The 18,451-nt window shown below is 34.0% G+C and overlaps 1 protein-coding gene across 8 annotated transcripts in view; it reads right to left on the bottom strand.

Annotated features, from left to right (window-relative positions):
* The window catches only part of ALB (albumin), a 140,251-nt gene that overhangs the window by 11,444 nt on the left and 110,356 nt on the right, over positions 1 to 18,451 (bottom strand). For 7 of the 8 annotated variants that reach the window (XM_070045581.1, XM_030877843.3, XM_060299465.2 and 4 more), the window contains 7 exons: positions 7,856 to 7,956; positions 5,369 to 5,406; positions 4,606 to 4,663; positions 3,626 to 3,758; positions 2,085 to 2,293; positions 1,394 to 1,526; positions 462 to 559 (listed from right to left, as the gene is read on the bottom strand). In XM_070045581.1, coding sequence (XP_069901682.1) covers positions 462 to 559; positions 1,394 to 1,526; positions 2,085 to 2,293; positions 3,626 to 3,758; positions 4,606 to 4,663; positions 5,369 to 5,406; positions 7,856 to 7,863 — 677 coding nt within the window. In that variant the 5' untranslated portion in view covers positions 7,864 to 7,956. Of the gene's footprint in view, positions 1 to 461; positions 560 to 1,393; positions 1,527 to 2,084; positions 2,294 to 3,625; positions 3,759 to 4,605; positions 4,664 to 5,368; positions 5,448 to 7,855; positions 7,957 to 18,451 lie in introns of those variants that run through there. The other variant, XM_030877842.3, reaches the window with a different exon arrangement.

The following is an 18,451-nucleotide window of genomic DNA, read 5'->3' as shown; positions in this document are numbered from 1 at the left end:
AAACAAGACATTAAGCGCAGAACTGGTGCTACAAGAAAGTGAGAAGAAAACCTGATGGCTGAAATTAATTATCAGAACATAAAAAGACAAGCAGACACTTCAGATAATTGGGTGGAGGGGAGATAAAATTAAATAAAAGACCCTGACTACAGCTTTATAAAAACAGTGGACCATTATACTAAGATCACAGTCATTATAAATACATGGGAGTTTAAACACCTGTCCTAGAAGAACAAAAAAGTCCTCTAGATTCTTTGACTACTTAGAAAAGATATGATAAAAAAATAATGACAAATTGTTACTGATGCTCTGGTTTTCACCTCTGTCAAATTTCTACCTTTTAGACAACCAAAAAGATATATGCGAAAGCACTGCGTAAAATGACATGCAAGTGTACAGTTTTGTCAACTGAACCATCATCATTTACATCATTATAAAAATAAAAACTAAGTTTAACATACCATGCTTTTAGAGCTCTTTCTCCGAATTTTTGGATACTGGTACACTTGAGTCTCTGTCTGGCAGACGAAGCCAGTACTTCTTCTCTCACAGTTTCAATCTGCAAAAAGAAACAATTTTGGAAAAATTAGAAAAGAAAAATTTTACGCAGACCACCCCTTCATAAGCTCAGATGAGACTATGCCAAATTGAATTTTAAAGAGAGAATTTACTCCTAAATTCCCAAGTATCGCTATTGGCAAATAACTATTTTGTTCTGTAGGAAGAGGAAAAGTCAGTCTGCTCATAGTGGAAACTTCCAGGTAGTTAAGAACCAGCATGGAGCCATTGTTAGGGAAAAGGGAACGGAAAGGAAAAGTGGAAGGACAGAGTACGCTAATATCCCAGGGAACAGAACTTTGCTGACTTCTTAATTTTGCATATAACCCCTTTCAATGCCTCCTCCACCAACTCTCATAACATCAATAAACTCCCTATAAAAGAGAATGCAGTGTAAATATTCATGGAATGAATGAATAAACCCAGGCTTCTAGATGCAGTTAAATTCTCCCCTACTTTAAGTTCCCTTCCGAATAAAAAAGTCTCATGAAAAGAGAAACAAAAACTGTGTTCCCTTGCTGTGTAATTTTAAACATGATTTTCCGTATTTCACTACAGCAACTTGCACTATTAAAAGAGGCAGGATATTTAGACACATACACAGCGATTCCCTCTACCAGATCCACTTAGGCAAATCTTAGAAGGAGGAAGGTGGAAGACATAGGCCTTCAAAAAAGGTGAAAGATCTTTGAGGGGGAAAAGACGGAGGAAGGCTTTTTTGACCACGTAAAGAAGTTTCTATTGGAGGATTAGGTTTCCGAAGTCTAACCATAAGATGTCCCCAAACTGAGATTTGATTATGAATTGATTCTTCTATTCTTCTTCTGGGGAATACCTTTGGTATCAGGCAGGCACCTTTATCAGCAGCTTGGCAGCATTCTGCAAAAACTCCTTTATATTGATGAGCAAAGTAAAGGAGTTCTGGGGCATAAAAGTAGGGGTGTCTTCTGGCAATTTCATATAGGTATCTAAATTTTTAAACAAAAAACAGACAGCCATTTTTCTATAGCAGACAGTATTGCAGGAAGACTTGTAATCTACATTCTCCCCAGAACCTCCAAAATCTGAAGACATCTAATTTACCAGTTAAGCTCAATTTGCACATAATGAACTTGCTTTTGTCACTCTTTGAGTCAGTGAAAATGTTAAACTCATACATATATATACATATAAATATACACACATGCATAAATTAGTTAAATATCAGTGATATGTTATTGACTAAAATGAACTAAATTCTGAGAATACTAAATATATATATATCTTTATAATATTTTAATACATGTCATCTTCAAATATTTTCATACAGATCATATCCTGTTTTGATGAACTCCAAAAGATCTTTGATCGACTTTTTCAACGTGTAGAATTTTGTAGTATCATATATTATTTCTTTGAAAATTGTCATTAGAACAGAAGCTTCAAGTCTTAATGTTGATAATATTTTTCAAAATAGTAATTGTTATAATGAGTCTTGACCTATTCCATAATTTTTAATTTTGAAGCTTAAAAATCTGATTACTTACTTTCCCCAAAACTTCCGTTCGTTTTCCTTAAACTCGGTACACAAAGTCTCAGGGTCTGGTTTCAACTTAGGGAGGTCTGGATTATCATCTTTGTGTTTCAGGAGGCATTCATTTCTCTCAGGCTCTTGTTTCCCACAGCAGTCGGCCATTTCACCATAGGTTTCACGAAGGGATGCAACTGCACACAGTTTATCTCCAAAGAGAGTGTGCTAAGTGAAAGAGAGCAGGTGTCAAATTGCTGGGCAGACTTTTGTTTTCCTTATACCCAAAGAATAGTATAAGGAATTAATATCTTGGTAAGCCTTGGTTAGTAAATCATATAAAAATCCACATTTTTCTCAGATTTAGAGACCTTCCCTTGATTTGACCATCTAGGGTCAAATCTAGGGAAATCATGTGTGATTTCCATAAGAATTAACTGTCACACTATCACTTATAGTGGATAAAACAGAAGGGCAAAAAGGCAATGACCTTAATGAATGAGCATAACTCCTATTTCCACCTGAGGCTAAAGGCTAGGAGAACAATCATTATAATAAAAACTCAAGGAAAAATATCCTCTAAGTAGCAAGTGAATGCACATTAGGGAGGGAAGTGTTCATATAGTTTCTCATTTGATCTGCTCCTTTTTGAGACGTTCAACTTTTTAGTAGATACCATTCAAAACTGAGGAGTAACATAATCTACCATGCATTAGTTGTTATTGTATTAAAATATAGATTTTTTTTGTTCTAGAAATATTTGCCTCAATGCATATTCCATTAAATGAATCCTTTCTGTCCCCATTAATTTTTATTATGAAAGTAACTATAACTTTAGGGAAAATATGCTGCTCAAGACAGAATTTATTAATTTTTTTAAAAAGACACACTTTTTAAAATTCATATTTAGAGCAATATTATTGTGTGTAGCTAAAGAACTGATTCTGCCTTGAGGCAGAAGTACATATAGAGAAAAATAAGAGGAAGAAAGGCTTTAGTGATAAATAAAAAACTGCCTTGTCCCCAGAAAGGTATATATAGATTAAGTGGTGAGAGAAACATAAAGCTATCCTTATATTAAAGACCTATCTGAAAATATCACAAGTTCAAAGTTCCCATTATTTATTGTATGTAAAAATATGAATATCCCTAAAATGAGGAATACATAGCTGTACTATTATTTCACCCGGGTAACAAAGTTAGCACAGAGATCAGGTGAGTACTTTCTGAAGATAAAAACTATACTATCATTATTAGCCTCTATGAAAAGAAATCTAACTTCAAATATTAAAAAGAAACTTCTACAAATAAAAAATTTCCATTTAAAAACACTATGACTCTTGTGTGTGGTTTCAACAAAGAAATGTTTTTAAAATTGTGGGTATACTAGAATATATCTATCATTGAAGAAACAGTGGCTATACCCACTTTTGAGCGTTGCTTACAAATACGGTCGTTTAGTAATAATTGAGAAAACTAAAGTGGTATTTGTTTTCTTTGTAAACATTCAAGATTACGTAAAGGAAGAAGAAATACTATTCAAAATCAGAATATACTTACAAGTGACTTGTCACAATTTGCAGCTGACTGATCAGCAATGCATGTTTTTGCAAAGTCAGTTATTTCATTCACTAATTTTACATGCTCATCAAACGGGCTCTGCTGAAGATACTGAGAAAAGGCAATCAGCACCCTGAAACGAAGGACATAGAAAAATGTAGCATAATAAAATTTTAATATACAGTAGGTTGCTATGCTAGAAAACAAAGTGTGTCTGTATATGTTCTATATTTTACACATCTTTCTTACTATTATCCAGAAAGCCTGTTCACATCAGCTATTATCTGAGGCCTAACCAGGTATGTGTGGCTTTCTAAGCAAAGATGATTATATTTCCACCACGTATAAAAATATGTGTGTGCATGTCAGTAGATGCATACACATAGAGCAAGCAAGCAAAATGTATTCTAAATAGACCTAATTGTTAAGACTGGGGCATTACATAGGCCTTTTGACTATTTAAAACAAAAAACAAAAACCACACACATATCTTATTTAATCAGGCTGTAGAATAAGGTAGACCTTGAAAAATAAACTATTTTCTCAACTTTTACTAGATTAAAAAATATTAAAATCATCTCAAGAAACCACAGAACTATTTGCTAGGTAAAAGAATTTAGTAAGCAAGTTGTGAAAGGAACTTTCCACCATGCAGGTTATATAAGAGTTCCAGGGCTACACTGTCCAAACAGTTGCCATTAGCCATAAGTGACAATATATATTTAAATAAATTAAAATTAAATACTGTTTAAATTTTTGATCCACAGATGCACTTGTCATATTTAAAGTACTCAATAGCCACATGAGGCCAATGGCAGCTATATTGGACTACACTGATATAGAATATTTGCATTAATGCAGAAATCCTATTGGACAGTACTGTTCTAGAATCTTTGATGACAGTGGAATATAAGGACTTCAAAATTATAACCAATACTATTAGAAACGTTAAATGTTCATTCTTAAATATTTTAACTTACAGGCCTTTGAAATTTTCTTCTCCCAAATCATTAAACCGATGAGCAATCTCACTCTTGTCTGGAGGAAAAAAAGGGAAAAAAAGATTTGCTTTAAATTCTAAAGAAACAACTGATTAAGATATTATTTTTTATGTTTCTCTCCATTTGACTTAGGTATTCATTTGCTCCAAGATATTGAGCTCTGACTCCCAACAGAAAATCTTAGGATGATGGTGAACTATTTCTTCTGCATTTAAGCAGAAGAGTTATTTAATCTCAAATGATACTATTTGAAAAATCATTAAATATTTATAGCTTCATATTCAAACCTGGATAAGATCTAATGCCTTTGCAGTGTCTATTAACAGCCACTGAGAGGACAGTATGAAATGAAAAATATAAATACAAGTTCTATTTATAAGATTAAAAACACAGGTTTTATATTTTTCTGTATAAATTAAGGTACAGTGGATAGACCTTTGGGAATCTGGAGTTTTGAATTCTATCTTCAACTATATTCTGTGAAGTTTAATTCACTCTGCCTAAGTTCCCTCATGTGCAATAGCAAATAACAGTTACTAAACAATTCTCACTATTCGTTTCACCTAGGATGTTAGAAATGTAAGATAACTTCTTAAGGGTTCACAAATACAAAATATCATAACAGTCTAGAAAATAAATGCTAAAGGAAAACTTACTTCATTAAAGATTCAAGGTTTACTGAAACCTTCTTTTACTAGGAAAATAAAATAAAAGTTGAACAGTAGAAAAATAGAATTCTTACGTGTATCTCGACGAAACACACCCCTGGAATAAGCAGAGCTGAAGAGAAAGATAAGGGAAATAAAAGTCACCCACTTCATTGTGCCAAAGCCTTGTGGGGTTGATAGAAGAGAAAAGGTAGGATGAATAGAGGGAGATCAGCGCTAATATACTTCTTTAGCCAATAATTGTAGATTATTAACTAGACTCATCTTTGTATTTCATTGGCTCACAACTGATTACAAAAGTAATAGTATTCTTGCCAAAAAAATTGTTTGACTAAATCCGTTGCGTATGTTTGCGATCTGGAACTGTTTTCTCCACAAGACCTTGTCAATTCATTAGTTATGTAAAACACCTTATCAAATTTTACATAAGAGTTTAAACAATTTGTACGATTACCGTGTTCTCTGTGATTTACCATTTGAACATTTGAGTTTTCAGTATTTGCAAAAATTTAACCAAACCAATAACTTAAATAGACATGGGGAAGAAAATGGACACAATGGCAGTAATGATGATCTTTGCCATCATAATATACACAGGACAGGCTGAGCCTGATTACACCTTTAGTGGTTATAAGAATACTAGATCTTCTTTACTAGGCATCATATTTTTTCCATCCCTATTTCACGCTTTTTTCCTTTCTCTCTTTTAATAAAAAGAGAAGTCACATGCTTTTTTTAATGTTATTTTAAATTTCAAAATAAATTTAACTTCATGTCTAAAAACAAAGCAAAACAAAGATAATTTTTTTTAAATGTTTTTTCAAACTTCCTTTCTTATTCTCCCCACCCAAGATTCTGATCTCTACCTCTGAATGACTATTCTCTCTCTGCCCTTTTGCTCTAAAAGATGAACCATGCATTTCAATCAGTGGGAAAATTGACCCTCTCTGATACTACAGAACAATAATTAGTACCAAGCCAGTCATTTCATTTAATTAAATAACTGAGTCAATTAAAACTGTCAGTCATTTTGCCCTATGGCACATATAGACTCAGAGACTAGTAAATACTCGAGAAGAATTATTTTTCCTATTCAGTTATATGGTGAAAGAAACACACTTTCTATGATCTTATTTTATTTTATTTCATTTTCAGGGTACTAATTAAATAATCAAGCACAGAAGAGGAGATAATAGAAAAACAGGTGACAGATTTTTAGATAGGTGACCAAGATAGGTAATATACATACAGATGATAGCTAGCTAGCTAGAGCTGATAAGAGTTTTTTTAATGGCTCGAGGGAGTCCGAATAAGGGAGCCAGACTTGTCTTTCCAGCCATAGATGAACAGAAGTAAACGAATATCTGCCTATGGAATTATTTCCATTGGAGAAAACCATTTCTTTGAAGCCTGATATTGTATACTGTAAAAGAATGAAGGAAACTGTGCTGATTTTCTGAATAAAAAAATAATTCCTTTTTGGGTAAATGAAGTCAACTTTTCTTTTAGCCTCCAAGAAAAAGTAGGCACTTTTATTTGAAGTCAGTATTCAACCCTGGCCTTTTCCTTAAAATGAGTCTTCTGGGAAAGCTTGATCAAACACACAATCCTTATCATTGGACTTAATTGTATGACTAATTCACAAAATCAGGCCTTTAGCATTCACACATATACTTTGTGCATATTTTTTTATTTAAAAAATGAAGAGAATAATATTAGTTTTTCCACCTATTTTGCACTGTAATATTATACAGTACTATAATAGTAATATAGAAAACCAAAGGAAATCAAATTCATTATGATTCTAGAAACCTAAAATTGATATTCCTATATTTAATGAAGATTGCATAATTTTCAAATATAAAACTGAAACACCTGAAAGAATCTTACTAAGAGTATCAATAATGCATTTTCCATATGTGTATCCTTTTTAAAGTCTAGCAGATGGTTGAGAAATTAAAATATTTAATTCTTAACACTATCTGTTCAAAATTTATCTTAATTAATAAGTATTCCTTGAATATTTGCATTTTGTGGGTTCCCAAAGTAAGGATACCTACAGTTTTCTTCGATTAATTCTGCATGCACATTATAAACTGAAAGAAAAATGAAACTACATAATTGTTGGTTATTTCTAAATATTCTCTTCTTCAAGCTTTTAAAGTCATATTTAGTTAATCATCAAAGGAGTCTGGCATGGGAGTAAATGCAAATATTTAAACCAAGAGTTAAAAATACATCTTACAGATTCTAGTTTCTTTTTATGGAAAAAGTTTAAAGAGAGAGTGGTTAAGATGATTACTTCATATGCAAAGGTTAATAACGTACTGATCATTTAGAAGAGAAAAAAAATACCTCAGTTGAAATATAACTGGGAATTAAACCTGAGCCTTTATCCCTTTCGTCCTTTATTTGTGCATTCATTTTGACAGGATAGAAAAGGCACAGTTTTGAAGCAAATGAAATCTTTCTTGAGACCAGTCCCCTACTTCTTTGCCCTGCTAATCATAACCTTAAACCTACAGCCTCCTACCACACTCTGAATTCCTGAAGTTTCTCACCAAGTCATCCAAACCAGCTTTCCTTCCAACTGTCCATCTTCTTGGTCCAGCCCTTATGCCATCTCCTTCTGTGATAGATTATTACTTCTGGGTTGTCTTCTCTTAGAAAAAAAGTGAAACATATGCATTAAAATGTGACAACAATGTCGGATAATAGCCTCAGTATTTTAATAGAGACTTTCTAGAAACACTTAACCCAAAGTCATTCCAAAATAAGGGAAATTTGGATCTTTTTGGAGAGAAATTCAAGAACAAAAAAATCTCTTCTTAGCATTTTTCCTATGATACTATGGACATATGTGTGGATAGGTAGGGTAGATCCTACCTATCATGAAGGCTCTGGACTGCTTTCTAAAAAATATGAAGGGTAGAAAAGTAAAAGACCATTAAGCATCAAACTAACTAATTGAAACATGGTAAGCAATTTAATTTCTTGTTCACTTGTGAAGATATATTTCCCATTAATAAATAAGAAAATAAATTGACCAAATTGTATGAACTTATATAGGCATCTAATGCAAACAAAAAATTATAATGTAATCCAAATATCAATTGTCCCCTCATGTCCCTCCATAAACAGTTGCATTAGTGAGAAAATTCTTTGCTGAAAATTTCATAGGAAACAAAGAAAAGAAAGTTCACATTATGAAAACCACACTAGATCACCATTGTTGGCTTGTCCCATCCCTTAAGTCCTCTCTCCAAAGCTCCCATGGCAGGAGGGTCCCTTTTCCACCTTTCTTCATGTTACTCTGGGCCTCTAGAAATTACATGTACCTTCTCTCAGATTTCCTAACCATTTACTTCAAACTTCTCAACTCTTTACTATGCAGTTTAATTCAGCTCAGTGTCAATTTCTAGCTCCAAACTTGAACACGCAGATCTAGTTATATCTTTATGCTATATGGGTCAAGTTGAATTAAATCATCTTTAAGGACCCTTCTACCTTGAACATTCTCTGATTTCATATTCCCAATGAAACAGTCATAGCATGAGAAAAGGGTCTGACTGTTAGAATGAATATAACAAATTAGGAAATTGGGATACAAATCTGAGAATTGGTCCATTGCTAAGCTGCCCAGTGGCTCATCAGGCATTATTCTCTATCCAATTCAGGTTAACATTTTTAAGAAATGAAAAGATCATTTAACTTGTCTAAATTATGGAAATAAAATGACACTTTCTCATATCTTTCTAGCATTTTTCCAATCCAAGAAAAATATAGCTAATGCTTGAAATCCATGTTTATCCATTCGTTGTATAAGTTAACAACAAATAGTCTATAAACATAGAAATTGAAATTAATACTAGTGACTCCTATCTCATAATAGTAGCTACAGATGGACATCAAACAGAAATTAATACATTGCTGAGAGTTTAATAGTGCTTAGTCTCTTCATATTCTATATATTTTTTCAAATATAATTCAAGAGACTTACTACCTAAAAAGGAGATTAGTTTAAAGGTACAAAATGGAACTATTTTTAACCTCTTGTAAAACAATAAAGGTTGTGTAGCTAAAATATTCTTATGTTAAAATGTCAGTGGATCAAGTTCAGGAAGTTTTCATTAAAGGATAAAAATTGTTTTTCCTTCATGTCTTCTAAAGCTTAAAATTAATCAAATGTTTTGTAATCTTACAGTGCTGGACTTTAGCTGAAACTTCTCTGGCTGGCCACCCAACTGAGCCATGAAATTTAAGTCTTGAAATTCTCGTTACCTTTTTAAGCATCCATATATTGGTTAACATCAAGAAATGAATTATTTGATCCAAAAAAACTTGTAACTTTTAAGAAATATATCAAATAAATAATTGGCCTAATCTTTTTTAAAGAGAAATTCATCTCTAGCCTAATTATAATAAACTATACAATGTAAATATTTTGAAAATGATTTTAAATATAATTATTGCACATATAAGCAATGAATTGTTCAAAATTAGTTTTTCGTGATATAGACATTGAAAAGAACAAAATTCTTTTATTAGAATAGTATTTATAGGTTTGAAGTTTCTGTTTGCAAAAATAGCTATTTGATAATAATATGTTGCTACAAAAATATGCATTCAAATAGCATAAAGAAGTAATTTCAGTAACGTATGATGTTGACAACGGCAATTTCTTTCCAAAATACTTTTGATTCACAGTTGTGAGATATGCAGTATATTTAATACGTGTAGCTTAATTATTAGATTAAATATATACAATTACTATTTTAATTTTTATATTTATATTAGATATTCATTCATTCATTAAAATTATATAAATTGGCCTCTCAGCATTTAATGTCTTGAAGGCAAATGCTGTTATTGATGAGTTCAAATTTCTCTTTGTTATTACATGGAAAATTGGCAAAAATTGCACATCGAGAAGCATGGTATCTAAAAGCAAACATTGTCCTAGCATCAACAAACCCATTATTTATTTAGGAACACCAGTGTTCTTGCTGACAGGGCACAATTCTGAAAATAATGTTTCAGACTTATTTTATTACTTATTATTTTAAGCAGTACCACCTAGTCTTTCATTCATGTGAAAGAAATGTATCAAATGCTCACTAAATGCTCAAAATGTATTGAATGCTCACTAAATGCCACGCATTTCCTAGGCTATGAGGATACAAAAGATTAATAAGATACAGTCCCTGACTTTGAAGTTCTTGAAGACCTCCCTAGGTCTTGAAGCCCACAGTTTAATAGGGAAGATAGAACCAAAGAAAGATAATTACACTGCAACATTGTAAAGTGCTGTGCATGTAGAACACAAAGTACTCCTGAGGTACTAAAGAAGTATCAGAGGAGAAGCTCTAAATTTAAGGGCAATCCTGTCCATAAATAAGAGGTGTGGGCTCTAACCTCTTCAGGTAACTATGCAACTCAACAGATTGCAAAGCTTCAAATTTGCATTCTCTGGGTTCAATTTTGTCTATGAAGGAACTTTGCCTGAAGAAATGGAATGAGTAGGTAGAGGGCTGAGGGAAGTAAGGAGGGTAAGAATATGTGTAATTTCTAAATGTTTGATAAAATACCAAAATGCAGAAAGCAAAGAGTTAGACCTGAATTTAAAAGACAATGAAATTTCCCGTAGGAGTAAGAAAGAAAAGAAAGGCAGGCTGGCAATCAGAAAAATAAAGCAGAATTTTCAATTATTTGGATTTGCAGGCAAAGCTAAGGATGAGATTGGTCATTTTAATATTATAAACCCCAAAGAAATGTATTGTTCTGGTAGAAAGCTACAAAACTTCTATGGGGAAATAATTCATCTAAGATGACTGACAAAGTCAGTAGACCACCCAAATATTTAGTGATAAAACAGTGTTCTTGATTCAAGCCATATTTATTTAATAATACCATGTGCCTGGAAGTCTGAGAGGGCTTTCCCAGGGATGTGAGTTTTAAACTGAGAGTTTTTTAAATGGGCATAAAGAAAGATGAAAGAAAATAGCCTTCCAGCACAGGGGACAAAATATGCTTGAGAAAAGAAAGAGCATGAAAGAAACTGAGAAAGGCTAGAGTTGAGGGGAAGCACAACGTGAGATGAGATATGAGAGTAGATGGTTTGTATGTCATCTTAGCTACAGTAGTATATTTGGTTTTCATCCTAAAAGCATTGAGAAGTTGAGTGATTTTATTAGCCCAATGATATAATCTGATTTATGCTTCAGAAAATTACCCTGGTTGCAGTGTAGGGAAGAGACTAGAGAAGGCAAGAGTATATCTATGAAGACTAGTCAGGGGATTAATGCAATAGTCCCAGCAACAGATGGTGAGATCTTGGCCTATAGCAGTGGTATAGAAATGGAGAGAAACGGACAGATTGAAGAGATATTTAGGACCAGTACTTGTCTTGGACCCAAAAAAGAGACCGCCTTCTATAAAATCCATGCTTTAGAAGGCCTCCTCCAGCTTCTTCCAGCTATGTTCTGCCCCAGCTATGTTCTGCTTCCAGCTATGCTCTGCTCACAAAACCGAGGGTATGTCTTCCTCCTATTCTAGACCATGATTCAGGCACCCTAACCCTGGAACTCCCAGTCCAAACAGCTCTGAACCTCTTCTAGGGCCAGAGTTCCCTTACATGAGTATATCTTTCCATGGGCAGACCATATTACTGATGTATTTACTCCTAGGTCTGAGAAATGGCCAAGAGGCAGCTTTTGAAGGTGGTATATAATAAGTTGGGATATAATAAGTGGAATTTCCACATGTACATAAATAACGTCCCTTCATAGTATAGGATAAAGCCAGGGATAGGCAGAAAAGAGAGGTGGGCGAGGGGTGGGGGGTGGTTCTCTCCAGCACAAAACTCCAAGGAGAAAAAATCAGCAGGACTGGATGGATTGAAAATGGTTGGTAAGAAAAGTAGAGGTGTCATGATGATTTCTAGCTTTCTGCCTTGTACAATTCAGTGGTTGTGGCATGACTCACAGGTCTAAGGAGCACTGGACAAAGACCAGAACTATGTAGGAGTATCATTAGTATGATTTGGACATGTTTGATTTCAGGCATGTTTGAGACATCTAAGAAGAGATGTCAAAGACAAGAAAAAGAAATATAAGGAATCCAAATTGGAAAGTAAGAAGTAAAGCTGTCATGGTTTGCAGACAACAGGATACTATACATAGAAAATCCTTAAAATGCTACCAAAAAAACTACTAGAGCTCAACAATCAATTTGGTAAAGTTGCAGAATACAAGATTAATATACAGATATCTGTTGCATTTCTATAAACTAACAATGAACTACCAGAAAGAGAAATTAAGGAAACAATCACATTTACAATTGCATCAAAAAGAATAAAATACTTAGGAATAAAGTTACCTAAGGAGGTGAAAGACCTGTGCTTGGAAAACTGTAAGACACTGATGAAAGAAACTGAAGATGACACAAACAGATGGAAAGATATACCATCTTCACAGATTGGAAGACTTAATATTGTTAAAATGATCATACTACTCAATGCAATCTACAGACAATGCAATCCTTACCAAAATACCAATGGCATTTTTCACAAAACTGGAACAAATAATTTTAAAATTCGTATGGAACCACAAAAGACCCCGAATAGCCAAAACAATCTTGAGAAAGATGAACAGAGCTGGAAGAATCACACTCCTAGACTTCAGACTATACTACAAAGCTACAGTAATCAAAACAGCATGGTACTGGCACAAAAACAGACACACAGATCAATGAAACAGAATAGAGAGCGCAGGAATAAACCTATGCACTCATGGTCAATTAATCTATGACAAAGGAGGCAAGAATATACAGTGGAGAAAAGACAGTCTCTTCAATAAGTGGTATTGGGAAAACTGAACAGCTGCATGTAAAAGAATGAAATAAGAACATCATCTAACATCATATACAAAAATAAACTCAAAATTGATTAAAACCTAAATGTAAGACCAGATACTATAAAACTCTTAGAGGAAAACATAGGCAGAACACCCTTTGACATAAATTTTAGCAATATTTTTTGAATCTGTCTCCTAAGGCAAAGAAAACAGAATCAAAAATAAAGAAGTGGGGCCTAATTAAGCTTAAAAGCTTTTGCACAGCAAAGGAAATTATCAATAAAACAAAAAGACAACCTACTGAGCGGGAGAAAATACTTGCAAGTGATATGACCAATGAGGGATTAATATCCAAAGTATATAAATAGCTCATACAACTCAATATCAAAAAAAAAAACCCAATTAAAAATGGGCAAAATATCTGAATAGACATTTTTCCAAAGAATACATACAGATGGGCAATAGGCACATGAAAAGATGCTCAACATCACCAATCATCAGGGAAATGCAAATCAAAACCACAGTGAGATATTACGTCACACCTGTCAGAACAGATGTCATCAAAAAGACCACAAATAACAAATGTTGGCAAGAATGTGGAGAAAAGGGAATACTTGTACATTGTTGGCTACACATTGTTGGGTGCAGCTACTGAAAAACATTATGGAAGTTTTTCAAAAAACTAAAAATAGAACTACGATGATCCAGCAATTCCACTCCTGTGTGTCTATCTAATAAAAAAAAAAAATTAAAGAAAACCACTAATGTGAAAAGGTACATGCACCTCAATGTTCAGAGCAGCATTATTTACAATTGCCAAGATATGGAAGCAACCTAAGAGTCCATCAACAGATGAATTAATAAAGAAGATATGGTATACATATACAATGTAATATTACTCAGCCATAAAAAAAATTTTTGCCATTTGCAGCAACATGGATAGACCTGGAGGGTATTATGCTTAGTGAAATAAGTCAGACAGAGAAAGACAAATACTGTATGCTATCACTTATATGTGTAATCTAAAAAATAAAACAAACTAGTGAATATAACAAAAAAAGAAACTGACAAATATAGAGAACAAACTAATGGTTACCAGTGGCAGGAGGGAAGAGAGGAGGGACAAGATAGGGATAGGGAATTAAGAGGTACAAACTACTATGTAATAAAATAAATAAGCTATAAGGACATATTGTACAGCACAGGGAATATAGTCAATATTTTATAGTAACTATAAATGGAGTACAACTTTTTAAAATTGTGAATCACTATGTTGTACACCTGAAACTTGTATGATATTGTAAATCAACTATACCTCAATAAATAAAAATATATTAAAAATTAAAAGAACACTGAAAAAAAAAAGAGATGTCAAGCAATAGTTATAGAGTTTAGAGGGCAGAGGCAAGGCCTAAGCTTGGAATATTATTTGTGAGTCACAAAGCAGTACAAGATTGAGATAGGCTAGGAAGAGAGTAACATGAGACAAGGAGAGGCCCATTATGGAGTGGAAAGATCAAAGATCAAATAACAGGTGGCCAGAGAAGAGGAAACAAGTCAAGGCATTGCTATACCAGGGAATGTAAGGGAAGAGAATGTTTACTAAAGAGTTACAAATGTTACTGACAGGGATAGTAAACAAGAATTGAAATAATATCTATTGCAAGAGCATTACCAATGTCCTTAATAGAGCTGTTTGATGGAATGATGAGCCCCAAAACCACACTGGAGTGGCTGGAAAGGTAGATGGGAGGAGAGGAATAAATAACTACAGTATAGATAACTCTTCCAAGAAATCTGGATGTTAAGGGGGGCAATTGGAGAAGGTTGAGGGTGAAAGAAAATTTTCACTGATGAGCATTTGGAAGCCAATGACAAGGGTTTTACTGATTGTGGCTTTTATTTATTCTGTAAGGAAGGGATTGCTAAGAATGAATGGCTTGGAATTGAATACTTGAGGGAAATTGAGAAGTTGAAGTAGTCATTAAAAAAAGAGGGCATGCACTAAACAGAGAGACGTATTACATGGGGCTAAATTGAAAAGTAGAAAGTGTATTTGTGGCACTCATCTCCCTCTGCAACCCCTCACTAGGGCTCATGATAAACCCTCTCTCCCATTCCACAGCCCTCTGCACATCTCAAATGCATGTCTTAGATGCACCCCAGCATTACTGTTCTCTTAGGTTCACCAAGCCCCCCACTGGCACCCCACCTCTACTCTGTGTGCCTTCTCTCTAATGGACACCCTGTGCCAAAACTATCATTTCTGATTTTGTAGGCAAATTCAGGTGGGTGTTAAAGATCAACAATCTTAGTAAACTATAACTCCACAAAATCTAGAAGTCTCTCCTTTATCTCAACCCCATGCTCCCAATTTCCTCAGCACTCTATTTCCTCCACAAAACCACCCCTAAACTTCTTTGAAACAAAGGCATTTTAGAAGTACTGCTGTTCTGTTGGTTAATTCCTGAGTGGAATCTCAGATAGGCAACCAAGTGAAGAGCAGAACCTGAGGCAGAGGTTCCATGGTTCTTCAACTCTCACCATGTAGGTCCTGTCCCACTAGGACAGAGGTTAATTGACCCTTGTAAATAGCCTGTAAGGCCTGAACTTTGGTGCTTGAACTTTGGAATATCTATTTGGTTGTTCAGAAACTTATTTTTCCCTTTTTTTTTTTTGGATCATTAAGGTTGTTAGATCAGTGTTTCCTTACAATTGAAACGCTGCAATTTATATCCTACATGCCCAGTATAATATATAATAAGGTCTTTGAAGGGACACCCCATGTATTATTATGTTCACTATATCTAACACCTGATCCAGTGCATACTTTGGATATGGAAGCCATTCAAAACTTTCACTGACTGTCAGTTTAACTTGACTGAGCAAGAGTCAATTGCAGTCCTGTGGTAAGAGGCCATGAACAACTTGATATTGATACCGTATGTCCTCCCACATTTTGTGTTTCTCATTGGAATGCAATCCGGGAATTAGTTTGGTTACAGGGATAAAATGGAGGCAAACATGTTAGCAAACGCTGACTTACTTCAATCCTGGCCAACTAGAAAAGCTAACACATTCTTGCCATTAGGCATATGGAGATGTATTTACATAGCCTGATGATATATCCCATTGGTCCAGCAGCCACATTCGCTGTCCAGAGTGTTGCTCAATTCTTAACCTGTTGCCGTATGGCTGACACTTCTTTGTACTCCCCACCCAAATCCAAGTCCCAAGCCAATACTAATTCCCATTTATAATCTTTTGTGTGCAGTTTAGGTGAGTAAACAAAAGGGGTGCTAGAAAAGTTCAAATATGAAACTCTTTCCAATTATTCAACCACCTTGTTACGCAAGACCACCTGTAGAGAACTTGCTCAAGGCTACTTACTACACTGGTGCTATTGCTTCTTCATTAGCCATATTAAACTGATAGCTACAATAACCTAAATCAGTCAATTCAGAGGTTGTTCTTTGGTTCATTTTGACTATACCTTAAAATTGTGAGCACATTTCTGGGAAATATCAAATATGGAATGTGTCTGCAAGGATGAGGAGAAGAAGGTATGAGTAATATTCCTTTACTCAGTAGGAAAAATCTGGTGTAGTCAGACATTAATACAGATATCCTTTTTTTAAATTAAAAAATATTTTTATAGCAAAAAAAAGATTAGATTGCATGGTATTTCTAATATTCTTTGCTATCCACACACTGGGGTACATCTAACCAACTTGTGCATATGTTGGAGTCTCTCCATCTGTAGCCATGATCATCTAAGAAGGATTTCTATACCCTGTGAACTTGAAATTATTTCCTAATGCCTGACGGCACAATCCAAAATCTATATTAGCTTCCTCCTTATTGCCAAAAGGCTCTACAACCCATCAACTAAAATAAGATTCTTATTTTCAACTATCTTTAGAACAGTTTTTCAAACAGGGTCACAAAATAAATTTCGTGCCATGACCAATATTTTTTAGTAAAATAAAATGAACAGAAATGATCAGGGTGAATTACATAGAGTAGGATAAATATCATTTTGTGAAATGTTTGCTATATATGTCATTAGTTCATTATGTAAAATGCATTTCTTACTACAGTCACTGTAAAAACACTTGAAGATCTATTCCTCCCCTTAAAATCCACTTGACATAAGCTCAGTGTGTATGTTCAAAATCAATTTGTCATCTTCCCACCACAACCCTCATTTAATTTTCTTCCAAATTTACCCACTTGACTTATTATTACCTAATTCTCCATGTCACTCATTTTTATAACTTTATAGTAATTTTAATGCCTCCTTCTCCTTAACCTCAAATATCCAATCTGTCCCTAAATAGTTCTGATCCATTCTTTAAAATCTCACATTTATCCTTATCCCCCAAACACTGACACAACTCTGGTTCAGGCTTTCACCAAACATGCCAGAGTTATTATAATAAACTCTTAATTAATGTTCATACCTGGAGTCTTATATGCTCTGATTAATCCTAAAACTTTTCTCTCCTTAAAGTCTTTTTACATTACATTGCATTTTAAATAAATTCCAGGCTCCTTACCCTGGTAGTTAAAATGTTCAGGAATCAGATTCCACTAGTTTATAACATCCGTGAAAGCAGAGGCTTTATCTTTCTCCATCACTGCAGTATCCCTAGTGGATAGCACATGATTGGCATATAACATGTGTTCAATAATATTTGTTAAATGGATGAGTAAATGAGTGAACAAATAAAAGAAGGATCTCTGTAGCATAATCTTTTATTTCTCTTGCACATATAAGTTCCCCTATTAAGACAGTGATATTCAGTGAAATATTTTTGGCAACCCTATAAAATATATAACACCATAATGGGTGAGAAGATTGTGCAAGGTGCTGCAAGGTCATCTTCATCTTACCCAGCATACCAAGCTCATTTCCAGACCAGGTCTCTGTTTATTAGGCAGTCTTCCACCATGATGACTTTCCTCTGCTTTCTATTTATATAAATCCTCCTCTTCAGAGCACACCTCAGAACTTTCTCTCCCCCAGTCTTACAGTCTTCTCACTCTCTTCTGATAATTTCTATTACTTTTATTAGTTCTTAGTCATACCTCTTGAATTTTATGGTTTTACTAAATTGTAATTATTTTATAAGAGTAAAGATTTGCCCTATTTATTGTATTCTCCACAAAATCTCGGTCCAGTACTAGACGAGAGTTGTTAAACCCATTAATTAAATTTAATTAGTAAAAATGTGCAAAATGATTGTATTGTGGGAAAAAACTAAGGAATGTTATTAAATATCCATCTCTAGCAAATTTAAG

The sequence above is a fragment of the Globicephala melas genome, chromosome 5 (assembly GCF_963455315.2).
Source record: "Globicephala melas chromosome 5, mGloMel1.2, whole genome shotgun sequence".
Taxonomy (NCBI): domain Eukaryota; kingdom Metazoa; phylum Chordata; class Mammalia; order Artiodactyla; family Delphinidae; genus Globicephala; species Globicephala melas.
This window is presented reverse-complemented; position numbering and strand designations above follow the sequence as displayed.